Raw genomic sequence first — 17,812 nt, forward strand, 5'->3', positions numbered from 1 at the left:
ACTGACAGGAAGTGATGGCAGTCTTGAGAGCTGAAGCGTTCGTCTGATATGAGGTGAATTAATTGCATAAATACTGTTGGGTTTCTCTCAGAAATCGATCGTTTCGTGTCTTAAGACATCAATGTGTCGTCACGAGCCGCAGGGTTTAATTTGAAGTTGTCTGTCCATGTTTTTTTCACTCTAATAGAATTCGACCCCATTGACAAGCATTATATGAGTGACACACAGCAGCTGAAAAATATAAAATTTTTGTTTTTGGGTGAACTATCCCTTTTAGGAGAAAATACTCAGCAATGGTGTTAATGTATGAATCTGTACATTTGTCTAAGCATATTTAAAACACCACATAGACATATAAACGACATTAAAAACTTGATTTTCACCACAGGGGGACTTTAATAAAACTGAATTACTGGCTGGTGGGAAGCACACATCGAGTTTTTGTTATATTTTATTTTTATTTCAGTATCAAATATTCATCAAAATGTTCTACCGTTTTTGTTTTTTCTCCTGTGTGCTGGTCATCACTATATTATTACTTTTCATATTTTAACGGCATAATCCCTCAGATTAGATGTGCATGTAAAGTCTGCAGATGTATAGGAAACGATGCATTTTTAGCACTTGTTTATAGAAAAACCCCATTTCTGTCTGACAAAGTTTAAACATACGATGCGTTTCTTAATCGTTATCAATTTTGAATATGACGTGCATTTGCATTGAAGTGCAGTGCATTTAATACCATAATGGTTTGCGTGATTCATTTCACATTTTAAATCAGAAACACAAAGACCAGTCCATTAATGGCTTTGTCCTTCGTTGCCTTTCCAGTCTACATGGACAAGCCACGCATCAGCAAGAGTAGGATGTGTATAATCCACAGTCAGAAGGTTATAACTACTGTCATATTATGGCTTGGTCATCTCCATGGAAACAAGGGAATGTGCATTGTCTCCTTTATCCACCTTTTCCTGGAAACATGTTATATGAGGACTCCATATTGGCTATAAGATTGAATAAATAATATGTATAATAATAACAATATGACGATTACTAAGAAGTATAGCTGTAAATATTATGTGGCTAAAACGAAATCTTCCAGCTGTGGATAAATGTGATCCGTATGTGTATGCACCTCAGGAAAGGCCACCCATTCCTTTCAGAAATGTTTATCTTTGGAAGCCAGGCCTCTGTATAATTGATCTGGATATAGGAGGACGGACACAGGAACAGATAAATGCAGGTTGAGTGGTTTTGAGCAATGACTGACTTTGCACAGATAGTTTGACATTTTGCTTGGGCATTGACAGAATCTGTGTGTCTGTCTCTCTCATATTGACGTCACTTTTGATTTGCAGGCACAGTTTTCCTGTAAGGCGCGTGGAAACGCAAGCAAGGCAAGTAACTTATCTCCATCAATCGTTAGATTGTGTTCATTTTAAAGACCGACCTAACAAGATCACATCATAGGCTATATAGGAAATGTTTGGAATTAGTGATAACACTTTGCATTGTCACACAGATGAGATTTGAATGTATTGTTGTAGAAAAAAAATGCAATTACAGGCATTCATACACAAGTTTTATTGAAAAAAAAAGACTTTCTCTGTTTGTTCAGCGTCTCAGAGACACCATTGCTTTGTGATTTAGTACGTTTCTAACGTTCCTCTAACAATGAAAACCCGTTTTACAGACATTATTGAAGATTTACAAAGTAATACAATTACCAAAAAAATCTTTAAGGATCAACCCTGTGCTTCAATGGTGTTTTTGAGCTGTTAAAAGAGACCCATGACCAAAGGGTTAAGCATTTTCAGCGTGTCTGTAATGTAAATCATGATCAAATGTGACCCTGAACCACAAAACCAGTCATAAGTCTCACGGGTATATTTGTGGAAATAGCCAACAATACATTGTATGGGTCAAAAAATTATCAATTTTTTTTTATGCCAAAAATCATTAAGATATTAAGTAAAGATCATGTTCCATAAGGATATTTTGTAAATTTCCAACCGTAAATATATCAAAAATGTATTATAAGTCGTAATATGCATTGCTAAGGACTTTTTTTTTGGACAACTTTAAAGGTGATTTTCTCAATATTTCAATATCTCAATACCCTCAGATTCCAAATAGTTGTATCTCGACCAATTATCCTAACAAATCAATGGAAAGCTTATTTATTCAGCTTTCAGATGATGTATAAATCTCAATTTATTTTAAAAATTGACTCTTATGACTGGTTTTGTGATCACAAATGTCTAGCTATATATGAAAAATATATAAATTATCAAAAGATCTAAGGCTGAACCGATCATTAGATGATGTGTGCATTCATTAAACATTTTAAAGTCACAATGATCTAAATGCAATCACGTGTTTATATATATAAAAAAAAGTAAGTTATGATAAAGTGTGCCCGTTTTATTAAAACAGCGCTGAAGGCATCAGTGCGCGTTTTACGCATATGATGTGATCATCTGCGCGCTCATCACGTGCTCCAGCTCAATCCATCCAGCCGCTTCAAGCAGAAGAAACTATCTCACCTCTCAGGAAAGGCTTGTGAAAAACCTATAAGATTGACGTCAAAAAAAGATTCAACTATTCGGACGCATCGAGCTCAAAGCGAAAGAATCGGATGTGAGTGGAAGTGTTGGGAAACCCCTCCAGGACCAAGTGCCTTTCCTCGTCTCCGGCAGCCCGTGGGAAGTTTCTTTCCATGTGATAACCACCTGACACATATGATCTGCTCCATACACACTCGCACCGGACCAACGGGGACACTTGCATATCCATAGATTGTATAACGGCCAAGAGAAGGCGAGACCGGGACGCGGATCGTATATAGCCTATGAACTGTGGGGTTTGGTGAGTAAATCGCAACTGCTCTTCTATATGCCAGGACGCACGCAGGCGTTAGATATTGTGACCTAATTCATCTCTTGCTTACAAATTATGGATGTGCATTGCGCACAAGACATGACATGGTTTAAAATGGGTCCGGCGGTGCGCAAAGCCGCGTGCGCGCGTGTTAGAAGAGGAGAAACACAACATCTGCTTGTTAAAAGTAGGTCTGCATGTGGACTGCCGTTTGCTGGATTAGTTGGAATTTGTTGTGCATCATAATCACTGACATATGAATGATAGTAACCATTATTTTGGCGTCTTTTAATTATGCACGCGCGTGTGGTTTCAGGAGACTACTGCGTTTTATAGCAAACATTGCTGTTTATTAGGATATAGGCAATGGATTTTATGCATTCAACAGTCTCCGAGTGTGTTTTTTCCCCCCCTGTGGTCACTCGTGGGTTCGGCGTGGATTCATATCAGCTGCTGGTTAATTAGACACACTTGCGCACTGGTTGTCATGACCACTCATCCACATCCATTCACCAGACTGTTTACCTTCATGCGTCTGATGTATAAGTGAGCTCGTGGTTTCAAGATAAATGCAATGCATTAATTCTAGAGAAACTTGTGCTTTGGTTAAATATCCGAGCTGGTCACTGAACATGCATGCGGTGCTACAAAATATTTTTTTAATCAGTATTTAAATGGTTAAAATATTTTTTATAGCCTTATATTTAATGCACAGTAGTTTTGTGTGTAAGTGGTCACACATTGCACGCCTTAAATGCTACATGTATATGAATGAACCGTGGCGTAATGATATTGAGGGCTATTTTGTTCTCTCATTCAAAGTAATTATCTGTCTGTTTCGAACCATTGTGTCCTTGTGCAAGACACTTAACCTCAGGTTACTCCAGAGGGACTGTCCCTCCCTTTATGATAAGTGTAGTGACTCGGAAAAGCAGAAGAAGCATCTGCTAAATAACTCAAGTAAATAAGTCCGCTTGTGAAGAAAGCTGCAGTATGTTAAAGCTGCATGCTTTATGAATTCAAAGCCGCCTCTGAAATGTATCGTTGAGTTGATGTTTCATTTACTGCACTGGCTGCGCTCAAGGACTCATCAAGTTCAATCAGAATATACAATCAGAGCTTGAATAGCTAAATTACCAGCCTATAAGGTTCAAGAGACTTTGGAAAGTCTTCTAGATGTTGCTTGTGGTGTTCATGTATAAGGACTGGATCTTGGTTGGGCTTCTCTTTTTAAAAAAAATCAGGAATCACAAAAGTTGCGACTTTAGTTATTGCTGTAGATGTTTGTGTGATTCGGCCACACGGTCACTTGCTTGCTTCATAACCAATACATTTTTCAGATTCTGTGACGGTTAGGGTAAACGTACTTATTAAGCTCACCAAAGTCTATACATTAAGACATTTTAGTGCACAGGGAATTGATTTCAGCACAGGAAGTTATGTTTGAAGTCTCACACAATAATATTTAATTTGATTTTAAATGACAAAAGCATTTTAATTAAGAGATGTACATCATTTAATTCAAAAAGTCTGGCTGTGTTTACACCCTTTAGCACATCCCTGTTGCCATTAAACTCACAACATGTTTTGGGGGAAATTCTTGCTTATTTTAAACAGCATTTTTAAAGAATAATTTTATAAAGATTAACTTGAAGTGACAACCATGAGTTAATATTTAAAATCTGTTTATGAAGTATTTACATAGACGTTTAATGTGGATGAGCTTAAAGGGAGCGCACTGAGCTTTATTGGAACAGCAAACATTTTTTTATTAATAAATATTACATTACATTTAAAAGGACAATTTTGCTAAATAAATAATCTAGGTCATGTATTAAGTTCATACTAGGGGTGTAACGGCACACAAAACTTATGGTTCGGTACGTACCTCGGTTTTGAAGTCACGGTTCGGTTCAAAATTGCTTTTTATTTATTTTTATTAAACAGTGTTTTACTAAAAAAAAAAGTGTCTGTCCTTAAATGAATTAAATTATAACTAAACGTTTATTGAAGATAATGCTGTAAACTATAGGGAGCCCTTACTTGCACATTAATATTAAAGGTTAATAACAGAGCCCAAACTATTAGCCCAAATTCAGTTGCTATTTATTTTAAGGTATAATAATCAACACTCAAATATCACACAGTACACAAACATGTAAACCTCACATACGGCAGTTTTTGCAATAACTTCTAAATCTAATTATAAAATAGTTTTTTCTCCAATTCGTTGTTGAAATATAATCATTTAAACACAGTGTCTGTCATTTTCATGACCGGTTTATTTAAACATACATGAAATAATCCAGACATCATTAACAGGTTAAGTAGAATATAATGAATATATAGGCTAAAATAGAGCATATATTTAGTGAAAGAGTTGATTTCTCTAGTGAACTCACAGCTGTGGACACTGAATGACTGCCTGAGGTAAATGTGACGCTACATGACATATTGTTTACAGCAGTTATATTGAGGTTTTTCCGCGGTTGAAACACTGATTGAGCGATTAAACCACATATGATACGTGACAGTAAGTTGTAATGTATCCTCAACATACCTTCAGATGTTCATTCATGTTTATTCTTTATGAAGAGATGATCGATCGCGTTCACAGATGATCGCGTTCACGCGCGGCCGCTTGAACTGACTTGATCTGTCACGCCACATTAAAGAGTGTCAAAAGTCAAAACGGCATTTATCCTTTGAATTTCGTGATAAAATTGACTGAATACTTCATATGTTCGTGTGGGAAGTTGGGAACTAGGATTGAAGTGTGTTCCGCGCTTAAAACAAGCCGACTGTTACCTGTTAAAGATTGCATTCGGTACGAATACGTGAACCGTTAAATCCCTAGTTCATACATATTTTAATATGAACAGCTATTACTGAAAATATCTACGAAATTATACTAATGATATCACACTGACGCTGTGATTTTCATAGTAGTCCACCCTTTAAGCTCACCGTACAATAATATGAAGTCTTTAAAAAATACAGCAGTGTAAAACCACAGAAAACATCTATAAACTGTACATTTATAATATAATAGATTTAAAAGTACAAGCCAGTAATACCTGTGAAGTAATATAATAGTGTAGCACACAATCTTATACAGCTAGTAAGCTAACAATGTTCTGTCGCACCTGCGCTATATTGCTTAATCTTTTGCATCGAACTGTAATTATTTCCCACATCCAGGTTCCATGTTATAATATGCAAAATCTAAACATTAATCTCTTAATTTTGCAGTAAGAAGTTATACTTATCCAAAATAAAGGCTTAAACGTTTAAAAAAATGCCTCTTCTGGTGAACGTTTTCAGACAGCTTTCAAAATGGCCGCCAGACAGTGTGAACACATGAATACCCCTATCTCAGTGTCTAATGGTCTGATTAGCTTGAAATTACAGGAGGTATATAGTAACAAACGCATCAATTGGTTAAGCCATCAAGTAGGATGATCAATTATTTTCTTCTTTTTATAATCTGAGCTCAAAGATAGTAGTGTGCTCAATGGGTACTTGAGCTTAATAGGTACGTTTACACTATATGAGCGATATTTCAATCTCCCTGTCTGTATTTAAGAGTTTGTGCTGTTAGGGCACATGTTTTTATAAATTTTTAATGCTATACCTTGTAAAATCAGAAGGAAGAACAAAGTATAGTGGTGAGATGACAGTTCTGTCGACTGTCAGAAAGCCGCGAGTTTAAATCCTACAGAAACCAAAGAGCGTGCATTGCACAAACTCATTCATTTTCTCATTGAGATTAAAATTTTCCAAAGTGATATAAAAGGTACATGAGCTGAGTGAATGCCCGCGGTGTTAGATTAGATGATCATAGGGCATGCTTTTTTTTTACATGATAGCAAAGTTTGCGTACTTTCATTGTACAGCTCATAAGTTATTCTAAATGCAACGATACGTGATTCATTTTACCTTTTGCACAATTCAAAAACATGCATTTAATACCTGTACCAGAAAATGCTTTTCCACAGATCGACGCACGTTTCTCCTGGGAGCCGATCTTACCGCTGCTATTCTTAGAGTTGTCACTTCAATCAGTCTATAAGAAGTGGAAGAGAATTGCATTGCAAGGACTTTTGATTTACACACCATGCCAAATTTTCTCAAATTCTATTTAAACCTGTGAAGAGAACAGCATATTCTTGCTTGTAAGCACCTCATGTCGGGAGAAACGGATCACACACATATGCAAACTGTGTATCTCTTGCAGGGCTGCATGCATTAATGCCAAGAGACTGCATTAGAGAGACGTCACCCAAGGAAAACGAGATCTTTTTGTGGAGGATGGACCTGCCGAACAAGGAGAGGCGGTCACCGGAGAACGGCCCAAGGCCCTGTTGCTCAAGCCTCAAGGTAAATCTCTTCCCTTTAACCCCTATATGAGCTTTATTTTCTGGTGGACTGAATTGTCATAATAAAAAGCGGCGTGTTGATGCCTGAAGGAGAAGGCGCTGGTATGTTTGCGAGCTTGCAGGTCCGTAACAGGCTTTGAGGGCCCGAAGCACTGTGACGTCTTTGGTCCCAAACAAGATTTAGCTTCAGTTTGTGGTGGAATCTTCTTCTGAAGAGCGGAGGTCTGAGAACAGAGAGGGGTTTGAGCCAGCGCTCCTGATGAGATGATTATAGCTAACGATGTAAATAACGAGAGAGTCATGCTCAGCCGTTCCTTTGTCATGACCACATGAGTGCGGCCACAGAAGGTCCATTCAGATGTAGAAACTCTCTGTGTAAGACACACAGTCATGCGCACCATTAGAAGTATGGTGAGGTTATAATGTAAAGGTTTACTCAAGATAAATTTGAAAACATACAGTGCTAATCATACTCACTAGCAGAGCTTCTTTTTTTCCTCCAGTTTTGGCAAACGTGAATTGCTAATTTCATTTAATTCATTATACATGAATTCAAAGTCTGCCTTATTTAATTTAATAATACACATTCATAGTCTGTGAATACTTTATGCACATTATTCAAGCACCACTTCTGAAACTTCCCTCATTAACAATACAGACATAAAATGGGCTGCAAACACCTATTTTATGTTAAAAACATTTTATTTAGATGAGCCTTTTAATTTAAAGTGCCCCAATTTTGCTTTTTCGGATATGACCTTTCTTGTAGTGTGTAAAGCTGTTTGTAAAAGGTCTGCAAAGTGCTGATAAATGGAGTTATTGTCTCACTAGAGAAATAACTAATTGTCCGTAATTCCAGTCTTACTTCCTGCTTTGAACCTTTGCAACAAATTTGCATATGGTCTTCTTTGACAGCCGGTGAACGACGTCTACTTTGAGCCTCAATCACTGCAGTTGTCGCTGAGACTGAAAGAGTTTGAGTTTGTGTTGTCAACATGTCAAGAAGATGCACTGTGATGCGAAAGCAAATCCACTTTGCGTGAACTGGGACATCTGACCAATCTGAGCAGAGTAGACCAATCACAACAGACTGGGCCATCTGACTAATCAGAGTAGAGTCGACCAATCACAACAGACTGGGCCATCTGACCAATCTGAGCAGAGTAGATCAATCACAACAGACTGGGCCATCTGACTAATCAGAGTAGAGTCGACCAATCACAACAGACTGGGCCATCTGACCAATCTGAGCAGAGTCGACCAATCACAACAGACTGGGCCATCTGACCAATCTGAGCAGAGTAGACCAATCACAACAGACTGGGCCATCTGACCAATCAGAGCAGAGTAGACCAATCACAACAGACTGGGCCATCTGACCAATCAGAGCAGAGTAGACCAATCACAACAGACTGGGCCATCTGACAATCAGAGCAGAGTAGACCAATCACAACAGACTGGGCCATCTGACCAATCAGAGTAGACCAATCACAACAGACTGGGCCATCTGACTAATCAGAGTAGACCAATCACAACAGACTGGGCCATCTGACCAATCAGAGTAGACCAATCACAACAGACTGGGCCATCTGACCAATCAGAGCAGAGTAGACCAATCACAACAGACTGGGCCATCTGACCAATCAGAGCAGAGTAGACCAATCACAACAGACTGGGCCATCTGACCAATCAGAGCAGAGTAGACCAATCACAAAAGACTGGGCCATCTGACCAATCAGAGCAGAGTAGACCAATCACAACAGACTGGGCCATCTGACCAATCAGAGCAGAGTAGACCAATCACAACAGACTGGGCCATCTGACCAATCTGAGCAGAGTAGATCAATCACAACAGACTGGGCCATCTGACCAATCAGAGCAGAGTAGACCAATCACAACAGACTGGGCCATCTGACCAATCAGAGCAGAGTAGACCAATCACAACAGACTGGGCCATCTGACCAATCAGAGCAGAGTAGACCAATCACAACAGACTGGGCCATCTGACCAATCAGAGCAGAGTAGACCAATCACAAAAGACTGGGCCATCTGACCAATCTGAGCAGAGTAGATCAATCACAACAGACTGGGCCATCTGACCAATCTGAGCAGAGTAGACCAATCACAACAGACTGGGCCATCTGACCAATCTGAGCAGAGTAGACCAATCACAACAGACTGGGCCATCTGACCAATCTGAGCAGAGTAGATCAATCACAACAGACTGGGCCATCTGACCAATCTGAGCAGAGTAGACCAATCACAACAGACTGGGCCATCTGACCAATCAGAGCAGAGTAGACCAATCACAACAGACTGGGCCATCTGACCAATCTGAGCAGAGTAGATCAATCACAACAGACTGGGCCATCTGACCAATCAGAGCAGAGTAGACCAATCACAACAGACTGGGCCATCTGACCAATCTGAGCAGAGTAGACCAATCACAACAGACTGGGCCATCTGACCAATCAGAGCAGAGTAGACCAATCACAACAGACTGGGCCATCTGACCAATCTGAGCAGAGTAGACCAATCACAACAGACTGGGCCATCTGACCAATCAGAGCAGAGTAGACCAATCACAACAGACTGGGCCATCTGACCAATCAGAGCAGAGTAGACCAATCACAACAGACTGGGCCATCTGACTAATCAGAGCAGAGTCGACCAATCACAACAGACTGGGCCATCTGACCAATCAGAGCAGAGTAGACCAATCACAACAGACTGGGTCATCTGACCAATCAGAGCAGAGTAGACCAATCACAACAGACTGGGCCATCTGACCAATCAGAGCAGAGTAGACCAATCACAACAGACTGGGCCATCTGACCAATCAGAGTAGAGTAGATCAATCACAACAGACTGGGCCATCTGACCAATCAGAGCAGAGTAGACCAATCACAACAGACTGGGCCATCTGACCAATCAGAGCAGAGTAGATCAATCACAACAGACTGGGCCATCTGACCAATCAGAGCAGAGTAGACCAATCACAACAGACTGGGCCATCTGACCAATCAGAGCAGAGTAGACCAATCACAACAGACTGGGCCATCTGACCAATCAGAGCAGAGTAGACCAATCACAACAGACTGGGCCATCTGACCAATCAGAGCAGAGTAGACCAATCACAACAGACTGGGCCATCTGACCAATCAGAGCAGAGTAGATCAATCACAACAGACTGGGCCATCTGACCAATCAGAGCAGAGTAGACCAATCACAACAGACTGGGCCATCTGACCAATCAGAGCAGAGTAGACCAATCACAACAGACTGGGCCATCTGACCCATCAGAGCAGAGTAGACCAATCACAACAGACTGGGCCATCTGACCAATCAGAGCAGAGTAGACCAATCACAACAGACTGGGCCATCTGACCAATCAGAGCAGAGTAGATCAATCACAACAGACTGGGCCATCTGACCAATCAGAGCAGAGTAGACCAATCACAACAGACTGGGCCATCTGACCAATCAGAGCAGAGTAGACCAATCACAACAGACTGGGCCATCTGACCCATCAGAGCAGAGTAGACCAATCACAACAGACTGGGCCATCTGACCAATCAGAGCAGAGTAGACCAATCACAACAGACTGGGCCATCTGACCAATCAGAGCAGAGTAGATCAATCACAACAGACTGGGCCATCTGACCAATCAGAGCAGAGTAGACCAATCACAACAGACTGGGCCATCTGACCAATCAGAGCAGAGTAGATCAATCACAACAGACTGGGCCATCTGACCAATCAGAGCAGAGTAGACCAATCACAACAGACTGGGCCATCTGACCAATCAGAGCAGAGTAGACCAATCACAACAGACTGGGCCATCTGACCCATCAGAGCAGAGTAGACCAATCACAACAGACTGGGCCATCTGACCAATCAGAGCAGAGTAGACCAATCACAACAGACTGGGCCATCTGACCAATCAGAGCAGAGTAGACCAATCACAACAGACTGGGCCATCTGACCCATCAGAGCAGAGTAGACCAATCACAACAGACTGGGCCATCTGACCAATCAGAGCAGAGTAGACCAATCACAACAGACTGGGCCATCTGACCAATCAGAGCAGAGTAGACCAATCACAACAGACTGGGCCATCTGACCAATCAGAGCAGAGTTGACCAATCACAACAGACTGGCTCATAATAGGGGCACTTTAAAATAAACCACTAAACCATACTTTACTGTTTGATAGCAGGTGGAAGGACATTCCCATTCTCTCGTTGTCTACACCCATGTGCAAGAGCACAGGTTAATGGCATACCTGCTTTGTTTTGAGTGCAGTGAGAGATGAACTCCTTCCCATCATGACGTATTTGTTAACGTAATTATCAGTACAACAAACCTAATTGGGCGTATCTTTAGCATCAAACCACAATAAAGAGATGCAATAAGAGACATGGCAGAAGTCCACACACTCACATTCTGACAATCGCCACCCGTGGGCCATTAAGGGGTTAAATGCCTTCTAAAGAGCATAACAGCAATAGCAGGAGATGTTATCAGCTGACTTGTTTTGTGTGTCAAACCGCCGGCCCTCTGGGTTTGGAAGTGTGAATGCCTAGCGAGTGTTTCTGTGTCCAGAAAGAGCTCTTGTTGAGTTCTCAGACTAGCCGTATGACAGCTTTCTAAAAGGCTCAGCACTTAATTAGTGACACAAAATTATGTTTTTTTACACATTTAAAGGATTAGTTCACTTTTAAATAAACTTTTGCTGATAATTTACTCACCCCCTGCCATGTCATCCAAGATGTCCATGTCTTTCTTTCTGCAGTCGAAACGAAATTAAGGTTTTGGATGAAAACAGTCCAGGGCTTTCCTCCATATATAATGAACTTCAATGGGCTCCAAATGGTTCACGGTCCAAATGACAGTTTTAGTGCAGCTTCAAAGGGCTTTAAACGACACCAGACGATGAATAAGGGTCTTATCTAGTGAAACGATCAATTTCTGCGAGAAACCAAGCGGTATTTATGCTATTATTTTACCTCTTAACAGACGAACGTGATCGTCTCTGAGCTCCGCCATAACTTCCGCCAAGTTAGGTCAAATACGAGCGTGGTCATAGATATATCGATCGTAGATGCCTCATTCTACTGATCCGTGCAGGCGCTAATGAGGCATCTAAGTATACATCTATGACCACGATTGTATTTGACCTCACTTGGTAGAAGTTATGGCTGAGCTCAGAGATGATCACGTTCGTCTGTTAAGAGGTAAAATAATAGCATAAATACCGCTCGGTTTCTCGCAGTAACTGATGGTTTCGCTAGATAAGACCCTTATTCATCGTCTGGTATCGTTTAAAGCCCTTTGAAGCTGCACTGAAACTGTCATTTGGACCTTGGACCGTTTGGAGCCCATTGAAGTCCATTATATGGAGAAAAACCCTGGACTGTTTTCATCAAAAACCTTAATTTCTGATCGACTGCAGAAAGAAAGACATGGACATCTTGGATGACATGGGGGTGAGTAAATTATCAGCAAAAGTTTATTTAAAAGTGAACTAATCCTTTAAGATTTGGCACACGTGGATGAGATCCGAATTTAGGGCTTGTTTTTGCTTGGGAAGAAATCTGCATGAGACAACAGTGCAAAAGCTGCTTAGAATCAGATTATTTTGCACAGGAACAAACACAATGAAAGGGCTGTTTCGAAGAAAAGAGACCACGCAGAGGTGCGGTAAATTACATCTTAGATGTGTCCTGATTATAATCCTCCAATAAACCTTTACGGAGGCCTATTCTGATTTCCAAATTCTTTGCTTTAGCCTGAGGTCTGATCTTAGAAATGATCTGCATGCTTCAGGAGTAATCTGATGAATGAAGGTATTGTAATTGCACTCATAGAGACCCTTATGGCAAAGCCGATTAGAGTTTCCAATGGTGTTGAAGTTTTTCTTCAAATAACACAAGAATAAAAAATGTCGTCACATCCAGTAAAAAAAGATTAAGGACACGTGTGCGCACAGGAGGAACAAATACATTCTCTTAACCCAGTTTATTGACATCTATTAGTGTGCCATTCATGGTTTATTCCCCCTCCCCCCAAAGTGATGACAGATTTGACCACTCTCAATGTTTACAATGACTTTCCAGCTCAACCTATAGCGAGAGTTTGGGGCGTTACTACTATACTACTATACGGAGCCAGAGGGCGTTTAGCCGGTGAGACCGTGACTGAACATGTTACATGGGAAATGACATTCAGCTTCAGTTACAGAAATGCAAGCCTTCAAAGATTAAACAGGCGATGAACACCTCACAACGAATGGGGCGTTGCGATGCAACCACCATCGAACAAACCAAATGTGGAATGATTGCTAAGTTTGTGTGGGACAATGTGGGACATGTTACCAGCACTAAATCATAACCTGAATCTTTATTTTACATGTCATTTAAATTCAACATCACTGAGCCCAAAGGCAGCAGGCATCATGTGGATAACTATTTATTTTTAGCGATTGTTAATAAGATGAAGGCAACACACGCCTCGCGAGCAGCGGGACTTTTATTATGCCACAGTCGCCGGCGCCACTTCCGCTTTTCCAGTCATGAGTATGAGGTAACGCAGCTCTGTTGATCATATTAGACACATGCGAGTGTGTTGAAAATGATGTGATGACGTTACTCTGTGCGTTCTCTCAGCGGCTGCTATGACACTTGTTCACACTGCAGTGAGAGTAAAGTGTTTCTGCAAAATAAAACCGGAAACCGAGGGTAACACAGATATGACACAATTGACTCCCTCACACGTCCCGGTTCCTTGATTAAAATAGCAAATTTCTCACGATTTACAAATAGTTGGAAACATTTGGGATATTGTAAGTATTATGCTGCGTTGAGCTTCAAAATCGCGTCTACCGCATCTAGTTTCACGCGCAAACATTTTCAATTGCATTCGCATTGAATGAATTTATTTTTTTATTCCGCGGCGAATTGGACGTGCATAGAAATCGAGCCCTGGAAGCGAAATTGACGCGCATTCAAGGCACTCCAGGAGAAATATGTCATAAAACGCCACTCTGCCACATTCATTTTCATTAAAAATATATATATTAAGCATTAATAGCCACACAAATTTGATCCAGGCAACTCCTACATTATCTTCACTGCATGTATATTTACCCTCAGTCAAAACGATTTGGCAGACAACAAATTATAGATTCATGAGAGCAAAGATCGCCCGTTAGATCCACACAAGACGAACCACCACAGGACATCAGAGCCAGCGGCAGACGTCAGAAGGACTAGCCGAGGAAAGGCTGCTCTCGCCGGGGTTAATGAGCGCTGAGCCCCCGGTGATCGTCTGGAACTCACAACTCCAAAACTAGATTATTCTTTTTAAATAGACGCTCTCTTTATAAATAAACCACAGATTTGAGCTTTAAACAACTACATTCTCACCTGAAAAAGTCTTAAAACTACATTTTGTGACACAATAGTACTATTTTTTAATTATGCGGGGTTTCTCATGACGTCACTTTACCACGTGACCGCAGCGAGCAGGGTCTTTATTGGTTAACGCGGCGCGAATTGACGGCAAAGTTCAAATTTTTCAACTCGGGCGTCAGACGCAAATTCGCTTCAAACACGTGAATGCACAAAAGCACCATTCACATGTAACGCGCGTATCGCGCAAGACACTCAATTGACGCGCGAATGAGGCGGATTCGCCGCGCCGCGGGACCTCCAGACACGCGTCAACGCGCCTTTCCATTGACTTAACATTGAAATCACTCGCGCCAGACGCTCTATTCGCGTTTGGTGTGAACGCAGCATTAGGAGTGTAACGAGATCTCGTGCCACGGGATAGCAAAAGGTGTGTTCAACTTGAAGTGACGCTGCGCAGACCGATTGGTGTATGGCATTAAAGTACCAGGAGAGCGATTCGAAAGCATACGAAAGCATATGTCGAACACACCTAAAGTGTCCATCAAATGCACACTTCAGAATCTCACCGGAAGTAGTAGGTCATCCGGGTACTTCTGTTACTACTACTATTTTACTACTGATACTACTGTTTTTTTGTGCACTGTATAGAATGGAAGTAGGCACATTCGGACGCAGCGAGAGTTAGCCTACTCAGTTACTGACTCATGACACATAGCAACACAGCTAAAATATGTTGGACCTTTTATTGAAAGTAGCTACTTTTACATGTTGAGAGCTGTATTTGTGATATTTGAGTTTTTGTTATTTTATATTATATACTTTAAACTAATTTTAAATGATAAATGTAGCCTTGGCAACTGGCTGAAATAATTATATATTTCATTTCAAGTAATGAATTTTTTTTATGTTAATGATACCCTGAGATATATGATGTCTAGGAGAGAGATTTGTTTTAAATAGGCCTTTATGTGGAAAATATTTAAATATGTGACCCTGGAGCACAAAACCAGTCATAAGTCTCACGGGTATATTTGTGGAAATAGCCATCAATACATTGTATGGGTCAAAATTATCCATTTTTCTTTTATGCCAAAAATCATTAGGATATTGAGTAATATGTTCCATGAAGATATTTTGTAAATGTCCTACCATAAATATATAAAAAATTTAATATTAGTAGTAATATGCATTACTATGGACTTCATTTGGACAGCTTTAAAGGCGATTTCTCAATATTTCGTTTTTTTTTTTGCACCCTCAGATTCCAAATAGTTATCTCGACCAAATATTATCCTATCCTAACAAACCATACGTCAATGGAAAGCTTATTTATTCCGCTTTCAGATGATGAACAAATAAAATGAGTGGTTTTGTGCTCCAGGGTCACACATTTTAATTATGAGGGAAGAACAAAACACACAATTTGTCCTCACAATTTGCCATGTTTCATTGCATTATCACAAATAAAACAACTGACTCCAAGCACAACTATGCAATATGCTTACAAAATCTTTAATACATAATATGTAGGCAGATGTAAGGCATATGTAAAGTAAACATTAAACAGCATATAAATCAAAACTGTCTAACTTTTACTGAATGAAATGTCAACGCAGGATGAGCTATAGGACTGTGAAGCTTTGAAAGACGTAGATTTTCTCAGCTTTTTGCTCAAAATGTTGTTTTGATATATCGCATGTTCAGATATTCATACAGCAAAATATTCTGTGGGCCATTCAACTTTTGTGAAAATGATCAAAAATGCTGCCGCTGGCGGGGAAAGAGTTTGTAACAATAACATTTGTAACAATGATTGTCCAGTATTCACATATGAAAGAGATTTCGCAGGTCAAAAAGCGAGGAAATGATACGTTCGAATTCTCTGCTGTGATATGTTACTGTCAATGTACAAATGCGTTCAGTTCACTGCTGTGAAGGAGCCATGGAGCGTAAACTACAGACACTGCGTCAGTGCATGGCGGCCGCTCGGGCGCATGCTTGGGAAATCCATAAGCGCGTGAAGGGACCCATGTGCTCTTGAGTGAGGAAATCTCTGGACTGTTGTAAAAGCTGAAAATTAGCCCAGAGGCCATCGCAGGCACGTGTTGCTGTTGGCTGGCGGTCAGATTACTGCGCCCACGTGTAATGGGATCCAAGTTGCGCTCCAAGGAGATGACGGACATGCCACTGTATTGACAGAGCAGCTGTAAATTGATGAGGGTTTGAAGTCAGTGACAGACACATATGCATGCATGCATCGTTCATGATTGGACGTTTGAAATCCTTGGTTGAGGTCTCTGTTCTCACGTGCGTCCAGTCGTTTATGCTGATATTCTGTGCATGTTGTTTGCAAACCGCCAATGGACAGGTGATTGCCACCGTTCACCTTTCAGCTGTGTTTCTATTCTGAGCCTCTCGTCATGTGCCAGAATAAGCACCCAGTCTGCTTTAGGCACACTTTCTCACACTCCCTCTCTTTGTCCTATGCTCTTTACTCTTCTTCTTGTTCTTTCTTCACTCTGCATTAGATGCCTCCCAAATCCCAGCATGCGCTACACTATCCCCTGTAGCCCAAAGTAAGCATAAATCTTTCAGAAATGTGAGTGCTCGAGTCCCAGTCGAAGAACAGAGTCCATTATGACGCAGCATTGCGTGACCCAGAGCAAAGTTGCATTAACTTGGTTAAGAGAACGGCGCAGACTGTGAACATCCTCAACTAAGTGATTGATTGATTTAGATGTTAGAAAAGACATCTGTAGATCTGTTACATTAGCGTCAAATGATTCCTTTGGTCTCCTTTCATGGTTTAGTGATATCAGTTCAATCAGACATGTCAGTTCACTGAAGTTGTGATGGTCTGGGTTTGTTTTTTTTTGTTTGCATTGAGTATCTACAGGCGATGGAAAAGTTTGGGGTGGGTACAATTTTTAATGTTTTAGAAAGAAGCTCTTATGACCACCCAGGCTGTATTTATGTTCAAAAACACAGTAAAAAAAGTTAAATATTATTAAAATTCAAAAGAACTGTTTTCGATTATAATATATTTAAAAATGTAATTTATTCCTATGATCAATTAGCATCATTACTCATGTCTTCGGTGTCACATGATCCTTCAGAAATCATTCTAATATGATGATT

At 40.5% G+C, this 17,812-nt stretch overlaps 1 protein-coding gene across 2 annotated transcripts in view; it reads left to right on the forward strand.

The window, feature by feature from the left end:
- The first annotated feature begins 1,261 nt into the window (after positions 1-1,261).
- The window catches only part of slco1c1 (solute carrier organic anion transporter family, member 1C1), a 66,209-nt gene continuing 49,658 nt past the window's right edge, over positions 1,262-17,812 (forward strand). The window contains exons 1-2 of one of the 2 annotated variants that reach the window (XM_079817828.1): positions 1,262-1,397; positions 7,118-7,260. In XM_079817828.1, coding sequence (XP_079673954.1) covers positions 7,132-7,260 — 129 coding nt within the window. In that variant the 5' untranslated portion in view covers positions 1,262-1,397; positions 7,118-7,131. Of the gene's footprint in view, positions 1,398-2,474; positions 2,869-7,117; positions 7,261-17,812 lie in introns of those variants that run through there. The other variant, XM_079817827.1, reaches the window with a different exon arrangement.

Source organism: Gobio gobio, assembly GCF_949357685.1.
Source record: "Gobio gobio genome assembly, chromosome: 5".
In the NCBI taxonomy this organism is placed as follows: Eukaryota; Metazoa; Chordata; class Actinopteri; order Cypriniformes; family Gobionidae; genus Gobio; species Gobio gobio.